This window comes from Ostrea edulis, chromosome 4 (genome assembly GCF_947568905.1).
Source record: "Ostrea edulis chromosome 4, xbOstEdul1.1, whole genome shotgun sequence".
NCBI lineage: Eukaryota > Metazoa > Mollusca > Bivalvia > Ostreida > Ostreidae > Ostrea > Ostrea edulis.
The window spans coordinates 79483993-79510037 of NC_079167.1; the positions used below are offsets into that span (position 1 = coordinate 79483993).

Below are 26045 nucleotides of genomic sequence, written 5' to 3' on the forward strand. Positions count from 1 at the left end.
CACTGGATCAAAACTCTGGACAATGTCCTTTTACGACAATGTAGACAAGATAGGAAAGCTTACTAGTCCACGAGGAAATAACGTGGATGTGATGGGACTTTTTACAAATACATAAAGATGTAAACGCAGTCATGTACATCTTTCATATACGACCAAATATACACGATGTCACACTTGATTAGTCCACATCATATTTGCATATAGCTATACCCGGTTTCATTGAGAGTTTTGAATACGTTATTTGAAGAAACCAAAGTTAGTCTGCATTTGAATTTTCAACAAATACAGACTGAATTCTATGATTATGGATGTTGCACATCACAGGTTCTTTAAATTACCACGGGATATGAATGATAATCTTTCCAAATCATGCTGTTAGTTCTTAACTATCAAAGGAATATAAACAGAGTCGAACCTGGAGACCAACACCTTGAGGTTAAAATTGCGGCAGATTTTCTCGAGTGGACACCACGTGGTGCCCAATAGAGTCTGTATCCAAAGTAAAAACTTAAAGAATCAAAACAGATCACCAACACATCATGAGAATGCAAGAGAAAATTTATTGGTTTAAGGAATATATGACGTCAACATAAGCAAACTTATTTGTCATAAAAAGGTTCAGTCTTGTGTTCAAATCTACAACATGTGTTGCTTACTAATATACTTCAACCATTGCATCCAAACTTTTTCATTACAAACCAATTTTACAGTTTCTAGATATAGACGATATTATACATAATCCAAGTACGTATTCTTGTTCTTCATCTTCTTTCAACTATATCACAACTGTGACGTCACTATCGGTGATGTCGATATAGTTAAGAATGATGTCCTAAAATCACTTAGGTTATAAGGTCCTAAATTCAAAGGATCCTGGTCTTTCAATCGATGACAGATCTTCATGACAAGGTGAAGATAACGAACAGCAGTCAATCTCATAACTCCTATAAGGGAAACAAAGTAGAGAGTTGTGTAAACAAGGACCCCTTGTGTAACGTCCTGGATATACCAGAGATGGGATCAGGTGCCTAGGAGATGTGAGCATTCTCTGTCGACCGGTCACACACACCGTGAGCTCTATATTTTGATCAGGAAAACGGAGTTATTCATAGTCAAAATCAGTGTACAAAGAACAGCTTTGCAATCAGTATGAAACCCCAATAGACAGGTTTGAAACACGAATTACAGTTCCTCATTGACAATACCGTCGTAGTCTTTGGTGACCAGGTTTTCCAACACTTAACACCAATTCATCTCTCTTATGAATTCTGACGAAGATTATGCCAGATGCCAGTACAACTATCATTGGATCATATGCCTGCAGCTAGTCGTTCACCAAATTGGCACAAGTATGACGAACAATTCCGACTCCGTATGGTCTCTATGTCTTGGGGAAAAATTCACAGTGAATGCTGGTTGATGTATATAAACCACCAATCAAATTTTACCAATCAACAATCAGCTCAGGCTAAGTTAAACCCAATGCATCAGCCAACTCTTTCAATACTACATCAGTAGGACTCAATGCATCACAAAATTACAATATTGTATTGCCTACACTCGGGTAAAAACCTGGTGATTTTAATTATGTTCTATGACCTTGCTATTTATATTTTTCAATAGTTGAGGTATACATGAAGCCATTGGTAGTTACATATGGTTCAATGTTTTGATCGTATTATTCATATAGTAGCATTGTATTTATCTACACATCAATCTGAAAAATATTGTGTAAAATTTGAAAATAATAAATCTTGTGATTCATTTAAGTTTTCTGAGTTTTAAAACTTTTCCCTGATGAAAGGTAAATATAACGAACGTTGATCAATCTCATAACTTCTACAAGCAATACAAAATAGATAGTTGGGCAAACACGCACCCCTGGACACACCTGAGGTGGGATCAGGTGCCTAGGAGGAATAAGCATCCCCTGTCGACCGGTCACACCCGCCGTGAGCCCTATATCCTGTTCAGGTAATCGGAGTTATCCGCAGTCAAAATCAGTGTGCCAAGAACGGCTTAACAATCGGTATGAAACACGTCAGACAGCATTTGACCCAATGATAGGTTGTATTGACTAACCAGATCGTTATAACGACCATAGAATTTTCGAAATGCTGACTTCAATCGAGACTGTTGAAACCCCTGTACCATCAACTTGTTTGTCAGTAGCTTACCTCGATTCAAAAACTGACTATACGCAGAACAAACTCTTGCATATCGAATCAGTTGAGATATATAAACACCATATGCAGGTGATAATGGAATATTGCTACATAAATATAGGAAGCATAGCTCTCATCCTTGGACGAATTTGGCTCCAGTTTTTTGGCACTCTAGTTTTCCTTTTCCTCTTACAAGTTTTTGTCATTTCGAAGTTCCCAAATTTGGCTTGAGCAACGCTGAAGAGACATTATTTGTCGAAATGCGCATCTAGTGCATCAATATTGGTACCGTATAAGTTTTACATCATATAAGGAAAAGTTTGAATTTTATCATACAAATACATGTCTTGTACCTGTCATTAATTCTCTTAAGTGTGCTGCATGCATAAATGAGTTTAACTAAGAAAATCTTTACATTTCAAAAGAAGTATGAATGGGTAGTATCCATCCTCACCCCAATAGATCCAGTGAATAAAATTTACTTTCTTCATAAAATAAATTCACTCTATTTATCATGTTTATACTGCTCAATTAGGAAAAAGATTATTTTTCTACCAAAGAAATATTAAGTTTAGAAGTTTCAAGGTATTTGCAATGCATCTTTCTTTGCTTGTAACATATACATTCACATACATATATACCTCAAACATGAAACATACTGTAGTATTTTCTGCGTGAAAATGGTAAATTGTATGCAACATTTCAGTGTTTGATAAATTGAACACAATCCCTATGCAACATTAGAATTTAAATATGGCATTTTGAAATAGAGAGATGCTCTCCCAATTTTTTTCCCACGATAATCAAACGTTCTTTCTAAGTTGGCTTAGGTCCAAATCTAAGGACGATAACTCTTTCTTACCATTTCTTATTTAAGCTTTATTAGTTGATGTAGTTAGGAAAATAATGCATCGATACGTAGATCTATATATTGCGGAAAGAAATAAAGCACATTATACGATATTTACTTACATTAACACTGGAATTCCTTATAGGACATCTATATCCGGTAGAAAATTCACCGGGTAGCTCGCATTGGAGTCTCGGGAGCAGTGAGATTAGATTTAGATACGGGACTTATAGAGCAGGAAACATCCAGACTGCTTAACGGATCACTTGGCTCACAACACTTACCTGGCGTACAATACGGCTCAAACTAAGTTTAAACAGTTTACTTTACTGTATGGTTTCACTAGCACATGGCCTGTCCCTGTTGATCAGCTGCTGCATTACATTGCTTACTTGTCACTAAATCAGCTTACATACCTATATGACCATTTGTTTGCACTTGAGTGCAACTGTTTATCATCATGAAATCCAGGGTTTCCAAGATACTACCAACGCATTCATTATCACAAAAGCCCCAGGTGTCAAGCAGTCTGTAGGCTTCAACAAAGATATCAGACTTCCTATATCATACCAATTATTTGTTAAAATCATTCATGCCTTAACATCAGTATGTCGCTCGCCTTTTGAATCATGTCGTTTTTTAGAAGCTTTTGCAATGGCTTTTTACGGTTTGCGCAGAGTCAGTGAAGTTTGTCATTACTGATTTCGGAAGTTTTTCAAATCCAACTATGTCAATTCCCAGTATCATTACATAAGCCCAAGACCAACCAAACCGGCAAGTCCCTAGTTCGTCAAATTATTAAACTTCCGGATACCGAGTTCTTTCCAACACTACGAATTAAGGCATATTTCTACCAACCCCTCAGAAGTCAGACATCACATACACACGCACTGAATTCACGCATAGCACTAAGGTATGTCAGTCATACTTATTGCTATTCTCAAGTAATACAAACCAAGTATTACAAGTAAAACTGTTTGGATTATGGGGTCGTCAACATCACCTAGAAAGGTTTCAGAGGACTGAAATGGGACCAGTAGGAGGAAAACCTCAACGATTTATTTACATAAGCACGATCATAAAACCCCTGAATTTTACCGATTCATTTAGGATCCAGTGACTTAACTACGGAGCATATCACATCAAAACAATTTAACCAAGATGCACAATGTACCATGTTAAGATTCAATGCAACGAGTGCAGTATACTGCTGCTCGTCTAGTTATGAGGTCACCGAAACATGAGCACATATTTCCGATTCTGGTGAAACTGCATTGTCTTCCCATCAATTACTGACCCCAATTCAAGATTTTAATCTATATACATTGTTCCTTCCAAGAACAGACTGTTGGAAAACCTGATCACCAAAGACCACGAAGATATTGTCAATGAGAAACTCTAGCATATTTTTAATTTTAATTTCAGAGTACTTGTGAGTGGAATCAGAGTGGTGTTTAACAAAGTAAATTTTTGGATGACTGATCACTAGATATGAATATTTTCTCATTCCATTTCTGTTGAAGAAGCAGCTCTCTATGATGTCAAAAAGTCTAACCTTTAATTTATCGTGAGAAATTGTCGTGTATAGTGTTAAGAAGTCATAGGTTTTGATGTTATTGATTTGAGAAAAGTTTTGCGATTTCAAGTTTACTAAAAGTTCTTTAGAATTTTTTAGAATCCACATTTCATTAACACCAACACTGACATATGTAGTCGCACAGTAAGTTTGAAGCTTCTCCTTCACAGCTGTTAATATTTTCGTGAGAAGCAAAGATAGGGGCTTGGTAGAGCAATTACTGGATCCAGCAATGTATCTTTGTTTGTAAGGGTTTTCATGTAGTTTATGAATCCAGTATAGGTACGGTAACTCATATTCATTCGACCCATTGACTGGGATATTAAATGTGTTTAAAACAGAAGGATGCTTTTGAAGAATTCCATCTTTTGATACGGCTGTTAGAGTATAAGTACGATTACCAAAAGTGGAATTAATGTCACGTTCGTTTAAAATACTAAATATTTATGTAGCAATATTCCATTATCACCTGCATATGGTTCTTATATATATCAACTGATTCGATACGCAAGAGTTTGTTTTCTGTATAGTAAGTTTTTAAATCAAGGCAAGCTACTGACAAACAAGTTGATGATACAGGGGTTTCAACAGTCTCGATTGAAGTCAACATTTCGCAAATTATATGGTCGTTATAACGATCTAGTTCGTCAATACAACCTCGCATTGGGTCAAATGCTGTCTGACGTGTTTCATACCGATTGTTAAGCCGTGTTTGGCACACTGATTTTGACTGCGGATAACTCCGTTTACCTAATCAGGATATGGGGCTCACGGCGGGTGTGACCGGTCAACAGGGGATACTTACTCCTCCTAGGCACCCGATTTCACCTCCGGTATGTCCAGGGGTCCGTGTTTGCCTAACTATCTATATTGTATTGCTTATAGAAGTTATGAGATTGATCACTGTTCGTTATCTTCACCTTTCATGTTCAAAGAGATCTAACTTTGTATTAGTGGTTTGAGTACTTGTAATTTTGATCCAACTGGAAAACACTCATTTCAGAAATTATCATATATTGTTTGGATGTACATAATGAAGTCAGTCCCTCTTGACCATATATTACAAATATTTGTTTTTAACGCTGTAAACATACCGATTTTGAATTTGAGTGAAGAATTCTTCTAGTCCAACTAAATTTTAAAGCTGTAATAGATTCTGTATAGTCTGTCATTTTTAATCGTTCGTTTTTATATTCTTGAATGATAGTATTTGTTTAATTTCATGAATTTTACTTCCACATAGGTAGCTAAAGATTTCTATTTCAAATTTATTGATATATTCTGGGTCACGTTTTGGTATAGTAAGTACTAAATGCTTCAACTTTGGTATAATCAAAGTTTTTATCACAACTGGTCTTCCAATAGGAGTTAACTTTCTTTATTTCCATTGATTTTTGAGGTGCTTAATTTCAGATAATTTTCCGTTATTGTTCATTTTAACTATTTCATTAAGGTCTAGAGAAAATTTAATCCCTAAAAGATCAAAGTTATATTTTTCCTGTCAAGTTTCCATCTGGAATAATGAAAAACTTCATCTAAAATGTTTTATTGCCGATCCATATACCATTTTAGTTTTTAGTGAAATTTATTTTAAGAGCAGAGATATTAGCAAAGTAATCTAGCTCTTTAAGGAAACCATCTATTCATTCAGGTCATCCGAGAAGGATGAGGTATCATTAGCATACTTTGATAATTTGTATACCCCCCTCAATTGTTATTCTTTTCGTATCTTTCTTATTTCTTATCATTACTACAAGGACCTCTGCACCAAACAAAAAAGATAAGGTGATATGGGGTTGCCTTACCTACAGCCTCTTTTTGGGGTTAGATATTCTGAGGTTATTCCATTTTGCATGACAAGATTTTATGTCATTATAGAAAGGTTTTATTCAATTCTTTATTGATGTGCCAATATTGAGCAAGTCTAGTGTTTCATATATAAAAATCAAAGGAGATTGAGTCGAAGGGCTTTTCAAAGTCAATCAACATTAACAAACCAGGTATTTGATTATATTCTGTATATTGCATTATTTCATACACCAACCTAATACAAGTGTATTTTCCCTATAAAAAAAACCTTATTCATTCCAATCAAATAAGAACAAAGTATTATGGACAAAAAATGACCCCCAAAATTTATCTGTTTTAAATGTTTCTTGAATTAAGCTTGATATGTATTTCAGTAAGATTGATATATGCCAAGTATACTATATTAACTAAATCAATATTATCGCTTATTGGGTAGCATTATTACGCCATGAATAAGGCTTTTCCCCTTAACAACAAAGGTTGATACACTCTGTAACTGTTACATTTCATCCAGATTATTGCTTAGGAAAAGGTGTACTCATCTGTCAAGCAAAATACAAGTAATATATATTGAGTGTTAATAGAAGACAACAATGTATTTGAATATGAATTTGTTGACGCATGGGTTGTATGTTTTCTGAGAGGAAAACCCGCTGAATTTATGAATTTTCTTCATAGATTTGCACATTTTTCAATTCTATTTCATGCTCCTATCGTATGCCACAGAACAATTTTTGGATCAAATAAAACATAGTTTGGGTTTTTCATATATTCCTTATTTGAATGCCAGATTTTGGGACTCCTACTGGAATCATCCATTACTGTGGAAACTATACCTTCTTTTTTATCTAAAAATATTTTTAATCTTCCAGCAATGCACCTAGAAGCTATTTTGTATAGAACATTTAGGATGCTTATTGGACTCCAGTTTTTCAAATACTGTTATGGTTTTCCAGTTTTTGGTATGCATGTAATTATGCCAAGTTTGTTACGTTCTGTAAAGTGCATAGCCACTGGAGAATATCTCTTGTGATAAAGAAGCCTAACTCTTTCCAAAAGAATTTTAAAAAACGTGAGAAGCCATATACTAGACCTTTTGACATCATAAGCAGTTGTTTCTTGAAAAGAAATAGACTATGGAAATTTTCATATTTCATTATACTTTCATGTAAAATACTCGAATCTCATTGATTGAGAAGATATGAAAAAAACGTATTGTTATCCTCTGAGAATTGAATGCAGTTCCAGGGTGACAGTATATAGCAACAGTTAACAATACCTAACAACGGGTGATATTATATAGATCATCACATGCGTCAAATTTATGCGTGTATAGTTCGCCGTAGATTGTTAGACGATATTTAAAATAAACGTGAATACCTGCATTGATATACAAAACATCGCATGACAGTGATTGATAAAATGTCAACATACGTAAGTCTCTCTGCTTTGGTGTTTATATAACATTCCGTATAATAAAACAAAACACATATGATTAATTGATGTTTTTCGCCACACTCAACAATATTTCAGTTATTTGGTGGCTCCCCGTTTTTCTATTGTTGGATGAGAGAACCCAGATACAATGTACCTGGGAAGAGACCACCGACCTTCCGAAAGTAAACTGGGAAACTTTCTCACTTACCGGCGCGAGCGGGATTCGAACCCGCGCCGACAGAGGTGAGAGACCGCGTGATATTGAGCGCGATGTTCTAACCACTCGGACACAGAGGCCCCCGCATCTATTTGAGGGTAATATTGAAAATCTTTACCCCTAAAAAACCCATTGGTAACATCGGCTTCACCTCAATGTCACCCCAACTACGTGCAATATTTCCAAACAAAGTACAGTGTATGTACCGTAATTTGTGGAAACGTCACCAGCTTATTAAGCCGCCTACAACCGTAGTTGTGAGGATTCTTTATCATAACTTATAATTTTTCCTCAACATTTGTCCGAATTAACAGTACATTATATTTAACAATTCTGATAAGTGTAATATAGATCTCACAATTAGTTTCCAAATAATCAAATTTATATCATACACCCTTTTAATACCACATACTCTATTTATCATTGTATATCCATTTCATCTTCGTTCTTTACACACTGAACTTAACTACGGATCACTCCGTTTATCTGATCAAAACATAGGGATCATGGCGGGTAAGATCAGTAGACAGGGGATGTTTACTCCTCCTAGGAACATCATCAAACCTCTGGTATGCTCAGGGGTCCATGTTTGCTAAACTCGTAATTTTGTATTCTTTACAGGAGTTATGAGATTGATCACTGTTCGTTATCTTCTTCAACTTTTCATATTATTTATTCGTACAATAAATGTAGCTTTAACATGTATGAACTCTGCTTATCAAAATGTGAAAGTGAAGAAAGCATATCAGTTTACCTGATCAAGATATAGGTCTCACGGCGGGTGTGAGCGGTCGACAGGGGATGTTTACTCCTCCTAGGCATCTGATCCTACCTCTGGTGTACCCAGGGTCCGTGTTTGCCCAACTATCTATTTTGCATTGCTTATAAGAGTATTGAGATTGATTAATGTTCGTTATCTTCACATTTCATCAATATAAAAAGCATAATCACGAAAACAAGAAGAATAAGTTTTGTTTAAAATGTATATTATAAACGATCTCTTAAAGACAGATTCTGGTATGAACTATCATTGGACATGTTGAGTTCCTGATACTGGTGTACATCGTTATCGCTGACTTGTGATGGCGGTGGTATTTCAGCACTAGCGATATAGTCCGAGGAACGCTTCTCTTGTTTTCTGTTATAGATTATCCTAAAATGTAGTATTTGATATTAATTACAAAGGCTTTTTTGACGCATGTAGAATGTTCATAACCCTCAAACAATTTTATTTACCTCAATAATATAACAATGACAACAAAAAGGACGGAGTTAATGACCAGTGAAATCGACAAGGCTGCGATGTATGCATCTGGATTACTATGCTCGTTATTACGGACAATAGGTGCGTCTGAAAGTAATACAAAACTATTCAAATTCTTAATCTATATTTACTCCCTATCACTAGAACATATGAAAGATTACAACTTTGTGATAGACACCAATTCGATTAAAGATTCTAGATATTTTGGGGGGATGAGGATGGGGAATTTTTCAAATTGTTTTATATTATATTTGTACAACTATGGGGTAACTAGATACTGAAAGTGACCCATTATACCTCACAAAGATTCAACAGAGATCAGCGGATAAATTCACTGGTAATACAACTGTAGAACACTACTGGTTGAATTAAATTAGAAAGATCTGAAAAGGTAAAAACGATGACAAACTTCGGTATCACATTTAAGTACGAGCTATCATTAAATATTCGTGATATCGCGAGTAAAACAGTAACTACGGTGCATAAACTTTCCAAGGAAGGCAAAAGCCAAGAGAAATTTGATAACGGGAAATAATATTCCAATTCTAGTTTCTGACTTTTTCAATGTATAAGTTATTTAAGTTCAGAGAAATCAAATTCTGGTTGAAATTCAGAGTTATAAATATCTTAAGACGTTAATTACACATCCTAAAGCATATTATGAACAGCATACAATGATTCGCTTGTGTATTGTTTTAGCGAAACTTGTCAAATATATGGCCAATAAAAGCATATGGCACATTATATTTACTTATTCAGGTATGTATGTTAAGGATCACAATATTCTACCAATTAGATGAAAATTGTATTTTAGAATGTACTGCGGATACACCCAACTGTGTGTGAGTAGTGTGATGCACTATTTTATTGGTATGGATTTGAGTGGTAAGTTGACGAGACAATGGTAAATACAATGGTATGTAACTTATTCATTTATATAATATAGTTCTGATTTAAACAATAAACAATTTCTATTCAAGATTGTAATTTCTAGTTCACTAGAAGGGAGGAGGCTGCAAAGGTTATATTATTGCAGTGTTATTCAATACAGAGAGTCTAAACGTCGTAAGGCTTGACCCAGGCAACATTGATGTAATGATTTGTATCTCAAAAAATAGGACTTTACAAGCTTGATATCTGACTTTTCGGTAGATAAATGAAATAATTGTGTATAAATATGAGTTAGTCACTTACTTTCACTACAGTCAGGGGATCCCGTCCACCCAGCTGAACACGAACAGGATCTGTCAACATTGTCACAAACGCCGAGGCAGTTCTGAGAACAATTCTGGGAGCAGTTGAGTCCATATGTTCCTTCGTCACATGCTTAAATACATGTAATACAGACAGTCCCAGTTAATGAAAGAAATGAATAATGCTTGTTAGGACCAATATTAGGTTAAACGGATGAAAAGTGAAGATAACGAACAGTGATCAATCTCATAACTCCCATAAGCAATACAAAATAAAAAGTTTGGCAAATACGGACCTCTGGATATACCAGAGGTGGGATCGGGTGCCTAGGAGGAGTAAGCATCCCCTGTCGACCGGTCACACCCGTCGTGAGCACTATATCCTGATTAGGTAAATGGAGTCATCCGTATTCAAATTGATTGTGCCAAGAACGACATAACAATAAGTATGAAATACCTCAGACAGCATTTCACCCCTGATTATACTTCGATCGATACAACCGATCGCGATATCTTAGTGGTAAACTGTTCGCTTCGTAACCGGGGAGTTGTGAGTTCGAGCCTCGCTCGTGCCAAGGCCGCGTCAAACCGTAGACATTAACATAGGTAGTGATTGCTCCTTCTCCAAACATTCGGTATCAAGAAGTGAGAATTGTTTTTGCTTCTTGTGATCTTAAAAACGTAGGTCCCATGTCTCAGTAGGTGTTGGCACGTTAAAGAACCCTGACAGCTTATTCACAAAACATCTTACGACTAAGCTGAACAAAATCAGATGCCTAGGTGGAATAAGCATCCCCTGTCAACAGGTCACACCTGCCGTGAGCCCTACACCTTTATCAGGTAAAAGGAGTTATCCATAGTCAAAATCAGTGTGATATGAGTGACCTAACAATCGGCATGAAACGCACAGACAGCATTTAACTCAATGATGGGTTACAATAGATCCTCAGTATCCTTTGCTTGTCGTAAGAGACGACTAAATATGGCGGTCCTTCGGATGAGTTTGCAAAAACAGAGACCGCCTGTCACAGCATATGTGGCACGATAACGATCCTTTCCTGCACAAAGACCGTAAGCGCCGAGCATAGGATTAAATTTTGCAGCCCTTCACTGGCAATGGTGACGTCTCCATAGGAGTGAGATATTCGTTAAACAATATACAATCAATTAATTTAAGCATAGAAATTAATATTCTAATATATTGAAAATATATCAAGAAATATTGTTAAATGAAGTGGTAATATTCAGGAAGGAGTCAATTACGTTTATTTCAATCTAATTAAAATCAGATTATAAGATACGCTAACAGTCGCTCCAGTAGGATCTGACATAACCCCATAGGGGTCACGTCCGCATAACGTTTTGCTTGGGACATTCATGAGATCTATCAGCCAGTCAGATTGTGTCGTACATACAATGATGGCTATCTAGGCGGTTCCCGGCAATTCGTAAACAAGTTGCAGTAATCGCTCTCACAGGAAGTTTATCCCACACTAAACAATGCATATTCTCACATAAGGGACTTTAAATTTTCGCAATAATGCCTAATCTAATCCGTTCATACAAACAACAAAACGTACGGTATAAAATACACCCAAATTAAATCAAATGTGAATTGTGATTTATGTATGAATAGAGCTAAGTACGATTTGAATAGTTGTCAAGATGGTTTACTTAATTAACGCGAGGAATATAACGCCAGTTGACGTAAATGGTGCATTTTGACGTCACATCTACCTGCGATGTGTTTTCTTTCAAACTAAACAATCATTCACCTTGAATTGTGAACACCGACGATTTCATAGGCACGCGCTGATTGGTTAACATAAAGTTCACATGAACATGACCCCTAGTCGGGTTATGTGAGATCTTTTTACGCAGAGTATACAGTGCGGATCTAAGAAGTCAAATTTTAATTAGATTGCGTTTACCTGTACTAATTAATGCTTTGTTTTGATTTTGGCTAATCTCATAACTCAGTCGATTATAGATGGCTGTTCCTTGCCGTTTGTGCATATGATAAGGATTAAATAAAAATCGAAACTATGTATGTGTGAATCTACACACCAGAAACTGTATATAGCTTGACACCCACATTAAGTGTGTTCATTATTCTCACAAGAAGACATACATTTGTTGCAGAAACTCCCTAAGTATCCTGGTGCACAGCCCTCCAGACAAGATCCTGTGATTGGATTACATGTCATGTTTCTGCAAAGACTACTGCAGTGATTTCCACAATATTTGCCATATGTTACTACTGAACATTCTAGAAGAACATTAGAGGGAAACATTATGAAATGATTTATGTATCGCTTGAGCTTTTACTAATGAACATATGTCATATGTAGATAAATGTGTTTCAAAAACTGACATTTCCATAAAAAAGTATTTTCCGCACCATACCATTCATCTTCTGCATTGCACGTATATATATTGTTTTCTATTTGCTATACATGTATCATCGTCACAAACCACGGGTTATCGTTTCATTCTAGTTTGTGAAATAGAATGTAACTTGCTGAAATATATCCAATTATCCACGGACATTAACGAACCCGCATGTCTGTATTTTCTTTTCTATTTATATATATATGAATGGTAATTATTCCAATCATATCATTAATCTGAAGTTTGTAAAGAACTGGTCCTGATATATCAATGCAATCTATGAAGTAGTTCAGAAGTATTTAAGATATCTGAACCGGAATTCTTTTTTTTTTTTTAGTTTTAATTATTTCTTTTTTATATCTAAAAAAATACATAATGCAAACATTGTGATTTAAAACCATTAAGATTTAAAGAAATACAGAGCATATTATACAACGCAATAATAAGAAACGCCGTATTAAGCATTACTCTTTTCGCAGTTTGGAGTCCTCCATCCCGGTTTACATCCGTATGTACAGCTGCCTGTGATATGGTCACATGACTGGTTGACACAGTTCTCGTTACATCGTGTAGAACAGTTTTCTCCATACCAACCATCATTACAAACTGAAATTAAGAAAAGAACAGAGGACAGTAATGATTATTATTTCAAAACTTAAAACCCTTTACTAGAATAGACAAAAAATAATCATTGTATTATTTTCACCTACTGAATATCATATACCTTAAAATAATGTTTTGAATGTTTATGGAGGTATAAAGCTTCATAAAAGTGGTGTGACAAGACTTTACAATCTTTTATACATACAACAAAACTGAACTAAAAGTTAACTGATCTTACTTAGTCGTACATGAAAGTATGCTTAGCGTAGTTTTGTTTTTCAATATAAACAGAGTGATATTAAAATCATATTAGTGATGTGGAGTATATTTGAAATCAAGATATGAAAAGACTATATCTTACAACAATATTTAAAGTAATGCAAATTTGGAATATGGACAAGAAATCCTTAAAATATGCCCAACATCAGCTGACCCAGCCAATTGTCGCCATAAATGAACTATTGGTTGGAACATTATATTTTCCATGAATGTGCATGTATATAAATCAGTGTTTGTGTGTGTGTGTGTGTGTGTGTGTGTGTGTGCGTGTGTGTGTGTGTGTTCGTGCGTGCGTGCCTGCGTACGTGCGTGCGTGCGTGCGTGCGTGTGTGTGTGTGTGTGTGCGCGCGTGCGTGTATGTGAAAGTGAAGATAACTTACAGTGATTTTACGATATATTTTTTAAATATACACATTTACATGTCTGTAAATCATGAAAACCAATCAACGCTAAACGTGAAGATAATAAATAGTGAATTATCAATATCCTAAATCCAATAAAGAAATACGAAATTTAAAGCAGGAAAACACGGGTCCCTGGATCCATTTGAGGTGAGATCAGATGCCTAGAAGGTAGAGTTGTCACGGTTCAAAACATTTTCGGGTCGGGTCGGTTCTAATTTTTTTTACTTCGGATATTTCGGTTCGGGTCTATATAACTATTTTAAGAAATTAGTATACAGTTGAAATCAAAAACCTTTATTGTATTTTGTCACAATAATTACTCGGTGACGTGGACTGACGTTTAGACTCGTCATCCATGGTACTAGAAACAGCATTGTCACTTCTACTCGTTTCCATCCATGCTTTCAATGTTTTGTCAATGACGATGTTGCTCCTGTGGCGTATTTTCAATGCGTGTGACATATCTTACATGTACTGTCATTATTTACAGTTTTGTCGACAATGCCATGATTTAACAATTAATCAAAATACAGCCATCTTTGAGGATTTTGGCGACATAATGGTTCTATTTTAAAAACCAAACCCGAACCGAAATACGGAAAAATGGAACCGAACCCGACCCGAACAACACGCGGTTTTCGGTTATTTCGGGTACCTGTTGCAGCCTTACTAGAAGGATTAATTCCTTGTTGATCGGTCACACACGCTGTGAGAGATCTATATTGATTAGGTAAACGGCGTAATCTGTAGTCAAAATAAGTATTAAACGTCTTAACAATTGTTATAAAACAAACCAGAGGGCATTCGACCCATTGAGAAACTATATTTGCAAAGAAGACCATTATAAAGACGATCGAAGTTTTATAATGCTGACGTTAAACAAGACTGTTGAAACCCCTGTAACATGAAGTTATTTCTCAATAGCCCTTCCCGGTTTAAATATTGATGGTGCCAAGATCATGATCTCCCCTATTCAGTCCGTTGAAATAATAAATTATAACCATATGCAGATGATTAAATTTCTAAATTTCCTTTATTTTGAAATTCCTGTATCACTCCATTTTGTCTATAAGGTTTGTTATCAACTGCGTCTTAGTCATGCAAACATAATTAAAATTTGCATTCTTCAACACTGTGAACTGATCCAACAAAAATACAACATATCAGTTACAAAACCTGGCAAAATCAATTCTCAATGATCTTAAAAAAGAAAAGAATAAGTTCGTTACAGACCGCAGGATTATTTTAATCATTAAGAACTTTGTATGTAAAATATGGATACCTACTTTCTTCACATTTACTTCCTTGGAATCCATCGTCACATCCATGTTCACAATGTCCGTCTTTATGGTTACAATGATTGCTTTCAGATCGGCAACGGGAACTGCAGTTCTCTGAACAATTCAATCCGTACCGGCCAATTGAACATACTGTCAATGTAAAACATAATTATTTATAATTTCTTAATATAAAAAATATTCTTAACAGATTGCAAGGTATTGCTATACATATGTAAAACTTATACGGTACCAATTTGGATGCACCAGATGCGTATTTCGACAAATAATGTCTCTTCAGTGATGCTCAACCGAAATCTTTGAAATCCGAAATAACTATGAAGTTTAGAGCTAAATATAGCCAAAAACAGAGTGCCAAAAAAGTGGAGCCAAATTCGTCCAAGGATAAGAGCTATGCATGAGGGAGATAATCCTTAATTTTGAAATGAATTTCTAAATTTTGTAACAGCAATTAAATATACATCCGTATTTTCAAGCTAGTAACGAAGTACTTAGCTACTGGGCTGTAGAGACCCTCGGGGACTAACATTCCACCAGCAGAGGACTCGACCCAGGGGTCATAATGAAAAACTTATACGGTACCAATTTGGATGCACCAGATGCGCATTTCGACAAATAATGTCTCTTCAGTGATGCTCAACCGAAATCTTTGAAATCCGAAATAACTATGAAGTTTAGAGCTAAATATAGCCAAAAACAGTGTGCCAAAAAAGTGGAGCCAAATTCGTCCAAGGATAAGAGCTATGCATGAGGGAGATAATCCTTAATTTTGAAATGAATTTCTAAATTTTGTAACAGCAATTAAATATACATCCGTATTTTCAAGCTAGTAACGAAGTACTTAGCTACTGGGCTGTAGAGACCCTCGGGACTAACATTCCACCAGCAGAGGCCTCGACCCAGGGGTCATAATGTAAAACTTATACGGTACCAATTTGGATGCACCATATGTATGTAAATACAAAATCATTTAATGACAACAATTTCAAATTATTACTTTACCTATCCAATAATTGTATTAAAAGTGATAGATTGCAATCGGAACTAAATATAAAATTGAGAAGTTCTTAAATGTTATAGTAAAGAAACAAAACATTTACATGAATGATCAGAATGTACAAGAATGCTTCTAAACCACAATTCAAACATTTCACCTTTATCGCAGAGTTCCCCGGTATATCCCGAATTACAGCCTCCGTCACATCTTCCTGTAGTCCTGTTACAGGGGAGGTAACTCAGACACTGTCCACTAGAGTTATACACACAATCCGGACCGTATGATTCTGCAGGACACTCTGGTCAAGTAGGATTACATCGAAAAATGTAGTACTTTTAACAAAGATTCAGATTTCCGTTTGATATCCATTGCTACTTTCTTGTCGTATTCATCAAATTTAAAATGTATTGATATTTAACCATCAAATATTCCACAATGGTTAGTAAACATAGATATTTTACACTTTAAGATAACGACAAATGAATTACGTGTGTTACAATGTGTTCCTGTCCATCCATTACCACAGCCATAGTCACATTGTCCAGTGGTGTGGTTACAGGACAGGTTGTCTCTGCAGTGTCCAGTACACGTAGATCTACACTGTAGACCGTAATATCCAGCTGGACAGGCTAGGAAAAAAAACCATTCTATTGATAAGCTTTTCCGTTTTATGTCCGATGTTCAATTAAACTCCTTTGCATTAGAATGTCAATCATATAGGAATACGGCTTTGATGAATTTAGAGAAAACACAAAGTTTGTTGATTGGCACTGCACAAAAACTCTCAAAGTGTAGAAAAGTGTTTATCAAAGTAAGAGATGTTGTTTTCGATACTGTTAAAACGGCCAAACATTGATTCTTTATGCAAGAAACTTTCACAGAAAATAGACATTTTACGTCGTCTGCAAACTTTTGTCAAATGCAGCATTATTGAAAATTTATAACACTGTTATAATTCCTCATTTCAATTATTGTTGCACAGTTTGGTGCTCGGCCAAAAACAGGGGTTTTATTGACAGACTTTTTAAATTACAGAAAAGGGCACCCTAATTATATTGGAGGTGAAAGTAACTCATACTTCTACAGCTGATATTTTTAGTGTTCTTAAATGGATGCCTGTTCATGATTATTTTGTACACCCTGTATTTCCTACAGCTATACTTCTACTATTGCATCCAAACTTTTTAATTATAAACAAACTTTGCAGCGCTTAGATATAGACCATCTTATACGTAATCCACCAACATGTTCTTGTTCTTCGTCTTCTTTCAACTACAGTCCAGCTGGACATGTCATTACTGGTGATGTTGATATAGTTGAAAATGAGGACCTCAAATCACTTATTCTTAAAGGTCCTAAATACAGAGAACCTCGGTCTTTTAATTGGCGACAGAACTTCATCTCCATTATGAGTTCTGTCGAAGATTATGCCAGACGATGGGCTAAATATGAAAAAGAAGAACTTGATACACTGTCAGAATGGGTTAAAAGCATAAGAGGGATATTAAAATCCCGCATTAGACACATAAAAACAAAAGTACGTACCATCTATCCTTCTGTGTTTAGTAAACCAGAAGGGATAAAAGAATTAGATAGGTTACATGAGGAATATGTTTTGGTTCCAGCTGACTAACCTAGTAACAACATTGTCTTTGTTTGTAAGGCTCATAATTACAACTGTATTTTAAACGAACTTGGCATTAATTCCACCTTTGGTAATCATACTTATACTCCAACTGCCCTTTCAAAAGACGAAATTCTTCAAAACCATGCTTCAGTTTTATACACATTTAATATTCCAGTTAATGGGTCGAATGAATATGAGTTACCGTACCTATACTGGATTCCTAAACTACATAAAAACCCTTACAAACAAAGATACATTGCTGGATCTAGTAAGTGCTCTACCAAGCCCCTATCTTTGCTCCTCACGAAAATGTTAACAGCTGTGAAGGAGAAACTTCAAACTTACTGTGCGACTACATATGCCAGAAGTGGTGTTAATCAAATGTGGATTCTAAAAAATTCTAAAGAACTTTTAGTAAACTTGAAATCACAGAATTTTTCCCAAATCAATAGCATTAAAACCTATGACTTTTCAACACTATGCACGACCATTCCTCACGATAAATTAAAGACTATACTTTTTGACATCATAGACAGTTGCTTCTTCAACAAAAACGGAAAACGGAAATATTCATATCTAGTGATCAGTCATTCAAAAACTTACTTTGTTAAACACCACTCTGATTCCACGCACAAGTACTCTGAAGTTGAAATAAAAAATATGCTAGAGTTCCTCATTGACAATATCTTCGTTGTCTTTGGTGATCAGGTCTTCCAACAGTCTGTTGGAATTCCCATGGGCACGAATTGTGCTCCTTTGTTAGCTGACCTGTTTTTATATTCGTATGAAGCAAAATTTATTTAAAAACTTTTACGTGAGAAGAAAAAATCTCGCTGTGACCTTCAATTCGACTTTTAGATATATCGATGACGTTTTGTTTATTAACAATGATAGCTTTCATTCATATGTCGATTTGATATATCCCTGTGAGCTCGAATTAAAGGACACCACAGCGTCGTCCACTTCTGCTTCATACTTAGATATTTTATTGAAAGTAGACATTAACGGCAAACTGACAACTCAACTGTATGACAAACGGGATGATTTCAGCTTCTCCATCGTCAACTTCCCACATTTATGTAGCGATATTCCATTATCACCTGCATATGGTGTTTATATATCTCAACTGATTCGATATGCAAGAGCTTGTTCTGGGTATAGTCAGTTTTTAAATCGAGGTAAGCTACTGACAAACAAGTTGATGGTACAGGGATTTCAACAGTCTCGATTGAAGTCAGCATTTCGCAAATTATATGGTCGTTATAACGATCTAGTTCGTCAATACAACCTATCATTGGGTCAAATGCTGTCTGACGTGTTTCATACCGATTGTTAAGCCGTTCTTGGCACACTGATTTGACTGCGGATAGCTCCGTTTACCTGATCAGGATAAGGGGCGCACGGCGGGTGTGACCGGTCAACAGGGGATGCTTACTCCTCCTAGGCACCTGATCCCATCTCTGGTGTGTCCAGGGGTCCGTGTTTGCCCAACTATCTATTTTGTATTGCTTGTAGGAGTTATGATTTTGATCACTGTTCGTTATCTTCACCTTGCATAGAAAACTAGTGCTTGCTTTTAAGGTTCTTAATAAATGACACCAGAATATATGAACGTTTTTAGTTTTGTCAGCCAAGTTCATTCCAAAACAACAAGAAGTAGCGATAGTTTCATTTTATATTTACCTAAAGTTCGAACTGAATGTTATATGCGGTCTTTTAAAGTATCCTCTACAATTGTATGGAATCAGTTGCCCGAGTCTGTCAGAAACTGTGGTTGTATTACATCTTTTAAATCAGCACATTTCCAGCATTATTACTCAAATAAGTGATATATAGATATGATGTATATGTTTATTTTCTCCCAGTGATATCGTGTGTATATTTAATGTATATATTTTATATTATGTTATCTATTTTTCTATTCTCTCATTTATCTGACTGTGAATATGTTTTATACAGGACCACAATGTAAACTAGTCATTTGTACTAATTGTGCTATCCTGTCTAAATCAAAGAATTTATTATTTTCATTATTATTATTCACCGTACTCTTACATTTGTTACATCTTAAACTTGTCATATCTCATTTTATATTAAATGTATATACATTAAATTATCAACAATATTTGAATGATGTAACAAACGTAATCTTACATTTGTTACAGAAGTCTCCCACCCATCCTGCAGTACAACCCAAACATTTTCCGTTGACAATGTCACATCTCAATTCCTGACAGTTGTTTGGACAGGGTAGATCACAGTTATATCCAAACACATCCGATTCTTTACAACCTATAATACAATATCGAGAAAATTATAGCACCTTATTTATCATACTGCATCAAATGTATTTTAATTGTATGATAACACAATGTTACATTTACCTGTTACAGTTACTTCACATAATTCAGTGTGAACTGCGGCTGTTTCATATCCGGTAGGATAAGTTGTTCCGTCAAGTCTTTCATTGTAGAATATAACGTAACGTCCATGTTTGACGCAAGTGGTACTGAAATCCAAGGTCGGTAACTCCTGTCCGTCCTTGTAACACAGATACCCATCCTCCTTTATAGTTGTGTTTGACACATAGAGTGAAAAACCAGCAAAACGCCCTCTTTGTCTCATGGCTGAAATTATCAATTAAAGATATCAAACAGTTATGTAAGTTGAATAGAAGTGTGTTTAAGGTTGATCGATCCTCGTGTGACTTATCAATAATAATGGTTAAAAGTGCAAAAACTGTATTAATTTTCATTCAATATAGTTAAATTTAAACAATAACCAAAGAAAATGTGTATGTTGCCACATTTTTAAACATGTCAGACATAAAAAAAACGGAAGTATATATTAACATCAGAAAATCACACATTTTCGCTGTACAGAATAATTAAAATAGATAAAACTTGTTGAAATGACAAATTTTAAATGTCAACAGTTTAAAAAAACTGTTAAATCATAAATATTTATAAATTAATTGTGGATATTAGGGAAATCGCACATAATAGATATGCTGTAGAAGAAATATCAGCATAGGAGTTATTACCCTTGACAACATTTTTTTAATTATAAAGAATCGATTATCTATAGAAAATATACACTTTTTCAATATCAATAGTTTACCAAATTTTTTATTTTATGCAGTGAATAAAATGTCTCTGAAGATATATTTCTATCATGCGCAAAGTTTAATTTGATAAAGATTTTTGCAAAACCTATGACATCACACGAGGATTGATTAACCTTAATTCGATATATATATATATATATATATATATATATATATATATATATATATATATAAATTAACAATTTGTTCCAATAAACTCTGAAATACTTGCTCTAGAGTTATTGTTATATATAGAATAAAACGCACCTCTCTCTCTCTCTCTCTCTCTCTCTCTCTCTCTCTCGTTATTACGACGTCAAAAATGCCGTACACTAATTTGGGTCAAACTAAAGTCAATAAAGCGAAATATACCAGCTAAGTCATGATTAATTTACATTCAATTTAGATTTGAATAACTTTCCAAAATAGTCCTCTTTTGTTCTCCGAAAGTGTTCATTATTTTCTAAAACTTTATAAAACAGAACTGTTACAAAGTCTCCATTGGTGCATAAATCGAAATGTTCACTGTAGGGTGTATTCCTGACGGATGGGTCCTGTATATATTGTTTGTGTACTCCCACACGGTTGGCTAGTCTGGTTTCGGTCTGTTCTATAAAATTTTATTCGCAGGAAGTACAAATCACGCCATATATATTAAATTTCTGGATTTGTATGACATATACATGTACGTATGTAGAGTGAACATTTATCAACGTTTAACAATGGTTTTCCAGGGGCGAACATTCCTAGACAAGGCAGAAAATTTACTGTGAGAGCCCGAGATTATTGGAAGCTGGAACGGCTAGTAACAGGGACATCGGCAAGTATTTGACATTGGGGAGGCGAACTGGATCAAAAAGGTGGTCTAACTAACATTTGACTTAAATTCAGATTACCACGTCAATCTTGATATCCTTTTCCTATTCCATCAATGTCATAAAGACACCACCTGATAATACTTAAAAGCCAAACCCCAGTATCATGTAACAAACTCGGACTTCATTACTTTTGAACTGAAACTCTTATGGCCGTATTGACACCTATGTATAAACCAGTTTACCTGTAAGAAGGGCTCACATTTCATAAACCTGTTTCACACCTGCTTCTCGGGAGTGATCTCGTCTCAAAAATCAGGGTAAACCTAAACCTGGCCTAGGGTATGTTTAAATTAAAGGTTGTGCTATTCTAACTATGGAAGACCACATAGATGGAGTAGAAAGGCTAGATCGTATTTACAATTTTTGTAGAGGTTTTCAGGCTCATAATTACCTTCTCGTATACATGCTACATATCAAACTGATAAAGATTGGCCCAGCAGTTATTGAGAAGTTATTAACGCATGAATCAAGTCAAGGGAATTTAGAAATTAAATCTTCATCTAGCATATTCAGAATAAAAGTATTTCAGAATGGAAATAATATGTATGGAAAAGATCCGCCGTAAACGTAATCGGAATGAAAAGAGGGGGATATATCTACTACAGAATATAGTACGTTTCCGGGGGGAGGTCATTTGGCTATAATAAGGGGACAATCCCACTATAAAGCCACATTTGCCTAGGCACCTGATCCCACCTCTGGTGTGTCCAGCGGTCCGTGTTTGCCCAACTATCTATTTTGTATTGCTTGTAGGAGTTATGAGATTGATCACTGTTCGTTATCTTCACCTTGCATTAGCTGTGCGACTCGCATGTGTAATCGGATTACAAGTTGATGGTACGGGGGTTTGAACAGTCTCGATTGAAGTCAGGATTTTGCGAATTATATGGTCGTTATAGCGATCTAGTTCGTCAATACAACCTATCATTGGGTCAAATGCTGTCTGATGTGTTTCATACCGATTATTAAGACGTTCTTGGCACACTGATTTTGACTGCAGATAACTCCGTTTACCTGCTCAGGATATAGGGGTCGTGACGGGTGTGACCGGTCGAAAGGGGATCCTTACTCCTCATAGGCACCTGATACCACCTCTGGTGTGCCCAGGGGTCCTTGTTTGCCCAGCTATCTATTTTGTATTGCTTGTTTTAGTTATGAGGTTGATCACTGTTCGTTATCTTCACCTTGCATTAGTTGATGGGGATTATTCCATTATCACCTGTATATGGTGTTTATACCTCTCAATAGATTCGATATGAAATAGAGCATGTGCTGCGTATACTCAGATTTTGAATTAAGGCAGGCTACTGACCAATAAACTGATGCTACAGGGTCGTGGTTTCAAAAGTCGCGTTTGGTGTTAGCATTTCGCAAATTCCATGGTCGTTATAACGATCCAATTTACCAAGATAACTTGCCATTGGGTAAAGTTTCATACCACTTCACATACTGATATTGACTACTGATTACTTAATCTCGGCCGAGATTCGGTTAGCTGAATACTTGGACTGTGACACCTTCACCGAATCTCGGAGCAGTCATATATAATACATTCAACTTCTGTCGGTTCTACCAATTAATGTGCACTTATGTGACATTGCTTCTCACTTCAGATAAGTTATTTGACCATTAAACCAAATTTGCATTACTAACAATGTTGCATTACTTACCGTCTAGGTATGTAACTTTCATAATAAAAACTATCACTTTTTCCGTTCGAAGGCTGACTTTCATAGCACATTTTCTATCTCCCGAAATTGAAGTGTTCCTATAGTCATTTTCAGCTCACTGAGCCGAAGCCTCAAGTGAGCTTTTGTGATCGAAATTTCTCCGTTGTCTGTCGTCGTTGTCGTAAAGTTTTCACATTTTATTCTTCTCCAGAACCAATTGGCCTCTTTCAACCAAAACCAAACTTGACACAAGGCATCCTTGGGTGAAGAGTATTCTTGTTTGTTTAAATAAAGAGCCATGCCTTCAAAGGGGAGATAATCACAAAAAGGCAAAAATAGGGCCCGGTCATTTGAAAATCTTCCTCTCAAGATCCAAAGGACCAGAAAAGCTGAAATTCATATGACAGTTTCCTGACACAGTGCAAATTGAAGTTTAATAAAGCAATGGTAGGATGGGGCAACAATAGAGGATAACAGTTTTACATGCAAATATATAGGGAAAATCTTTAGAACTCTTTTTCACAAGAACCACCGGGCCAGGAAAGTATCAATTTACCTGAAAGCTTCAAGACAAAGTGCAAATTCAGGTTTGTAAAAATCATGACCCCCGGGGGTAAGATAAGGACTCAATAGTGGATCAAAGTTTTAAATACAAATATATGGGGAAAATCTTCTTAAAAACCACTAAACCAGAAAATGTTATATTCACATCAAAGCTTCCTGACATTTTGATTTACACACTAGACAGTAAGTAATGCAGCATTAATAGTGATACAGAGTTGATTTAATATTTGAAGCAAGCAGCAATGCCATATAAGTGCAAATTAATTGCTAGAACAGGCAGAAGTTGAATGTAAACCAGACATGAATTATGAAGGACTGCTGCGGGATTTGATGAAGGCGTCAGTCCAAATATTCAGTCGAGCCAAATCTCATTCGAGATTACTGACTATCAGTTTACCTTATCAAGATGAAGGTTGTAACCGGTCAACAGAGGATGCTTACTTCTAGGCAACTGATCCCAACTCTGTGTTTAGGGGTCCGCGTTTGCCATACCCTTAAATTTACATTCCTTATGAGATTCATTAATGTACGTTATACTAGTATTCACTTTAAACACAAACACGTTAAATTTTTCAAACAATATCATATCTTTAAAAATCTGACTATTGACAACCATTTACAAGTAATTGCAGAATTTCTTAAAGGTTGTAATTGTCAGTTTTTACGTTCTCAATGTAAAAAATATAAGAAATTGTATTTTAACGAATGCTTTCACTAACAATATAAGAAATATATATCCAATAAATTTGCATTACTTTGTAAAATATAACGAAACCTTTTTATTTCTTTAATGGTACAGCAATAAAGTTTCGAATCTGCTGCATGTGGAGTAATTTCTGTAATTTGGTAGAATGGACTATTGGCGTACAATCTAAATGTTTGAAATAATGGAAAAATTGGAAGGATATGTCTGCATATAATCAAGGATTGGATTTAGCATGCCGCCAGGAAATTAAGAAACATTCGAGGAATTCCTAATTGGTGACCATCAGGGAACTCGTTAAACTTTTATTAGTGGTAGTCAAGAAGGGAGAAATCATTTAAGCGAACTGGACACGAAAGCAAAATGAAAACATCTATATCAAGTCATAAATCATTAAACTATAAAAGCCAATACCATATTGTTCTCCATAGTCCCTGAACTGTATTCTGATGTTGTAGATGCTGAGTACTTTCTCAACGTCAACATACCACCGTGTCCATTTATCTGGAGAATTCAATCCCATATATGTTGTCCTTGTACACGTGTTAATATCTCCATCTACTGCATTACTGGATTGATATAAATGACAAGCTCCATGTGTATGACAGCCGTCTATTTTCGTGGCCTGCTCGGTCCCCTTTTTCAAAGAGATGATTTCTTTGATTGAAAGAAACATATTCTATTGTTACCTGATTGTGGAAATAATAACTGATTACCAAAATTACGTTCACACGGAACACAATTCTACACAAAACAAGTAATACTACATGTACCTACTAAATGTATCGTAATAATTAATAAAAAATGAAATTTATGTGTTGAATTTATAGGGTTTTTCCAGCGTTTCCGTGTCAAGTTTGATTATAAAACAAAGTGAATAGCATTTCTATTCTACAAGGCAACTAAAAGAATAGTTTTGCTGCAAACTTACAAAATGTATGCTGCACCTTGACATACATGTTAATTGGATGATGGCAAACGAATACTTGTTAAACTTGATTTAGTTCCCTTACA

At 35.4% G+C, this 26045-nt stretch overlaps 2 protein-coding genes across 2 annotated transcripts in view; one reads left to right on the top strand and one right to left on the bottom strand.

Moving 5' to 3' along the window:
* Positions 1-26045, top strand: part of LOC125669341 (uncharacterized) — a 170315-nt gene that overhangs the window by 56841 nt on the left and 87429 nt on the right. The gene's annotated exons all lie outside the window — the stretch shown is intronic.
* The window catches only part of LOC125682712 (receptor-type tyrosine-protein phosphatase epsilon-like), an 83090-nt gene that overhangs the window by 38299 nt on the left and 18746 nt on the right, over positions 1-26045 (bottom strand). The window contains exons 3-7 of the mRNA XM_056163850.1: positions 20495-20737; positions 20265-20402; positions 16972-17112; positions 16641-16781; positions 15475-15618 (exon numbers count right to left, since the gene is read on the bottom strand). Of these exons, the coding sequence (XP_056019825.1) occupies positions 15475-15618; positions 16641-16781; positions 16972-17112; positions 20265-20402; positions 20495-20737 (807 nt within the window). The remainder of the gene's footprint in view (positions 1-15474; positions 15619-16640; positions 16782-16971; positions 17113-20264; positions 20403-20494; positions 20738-26045) is intronic.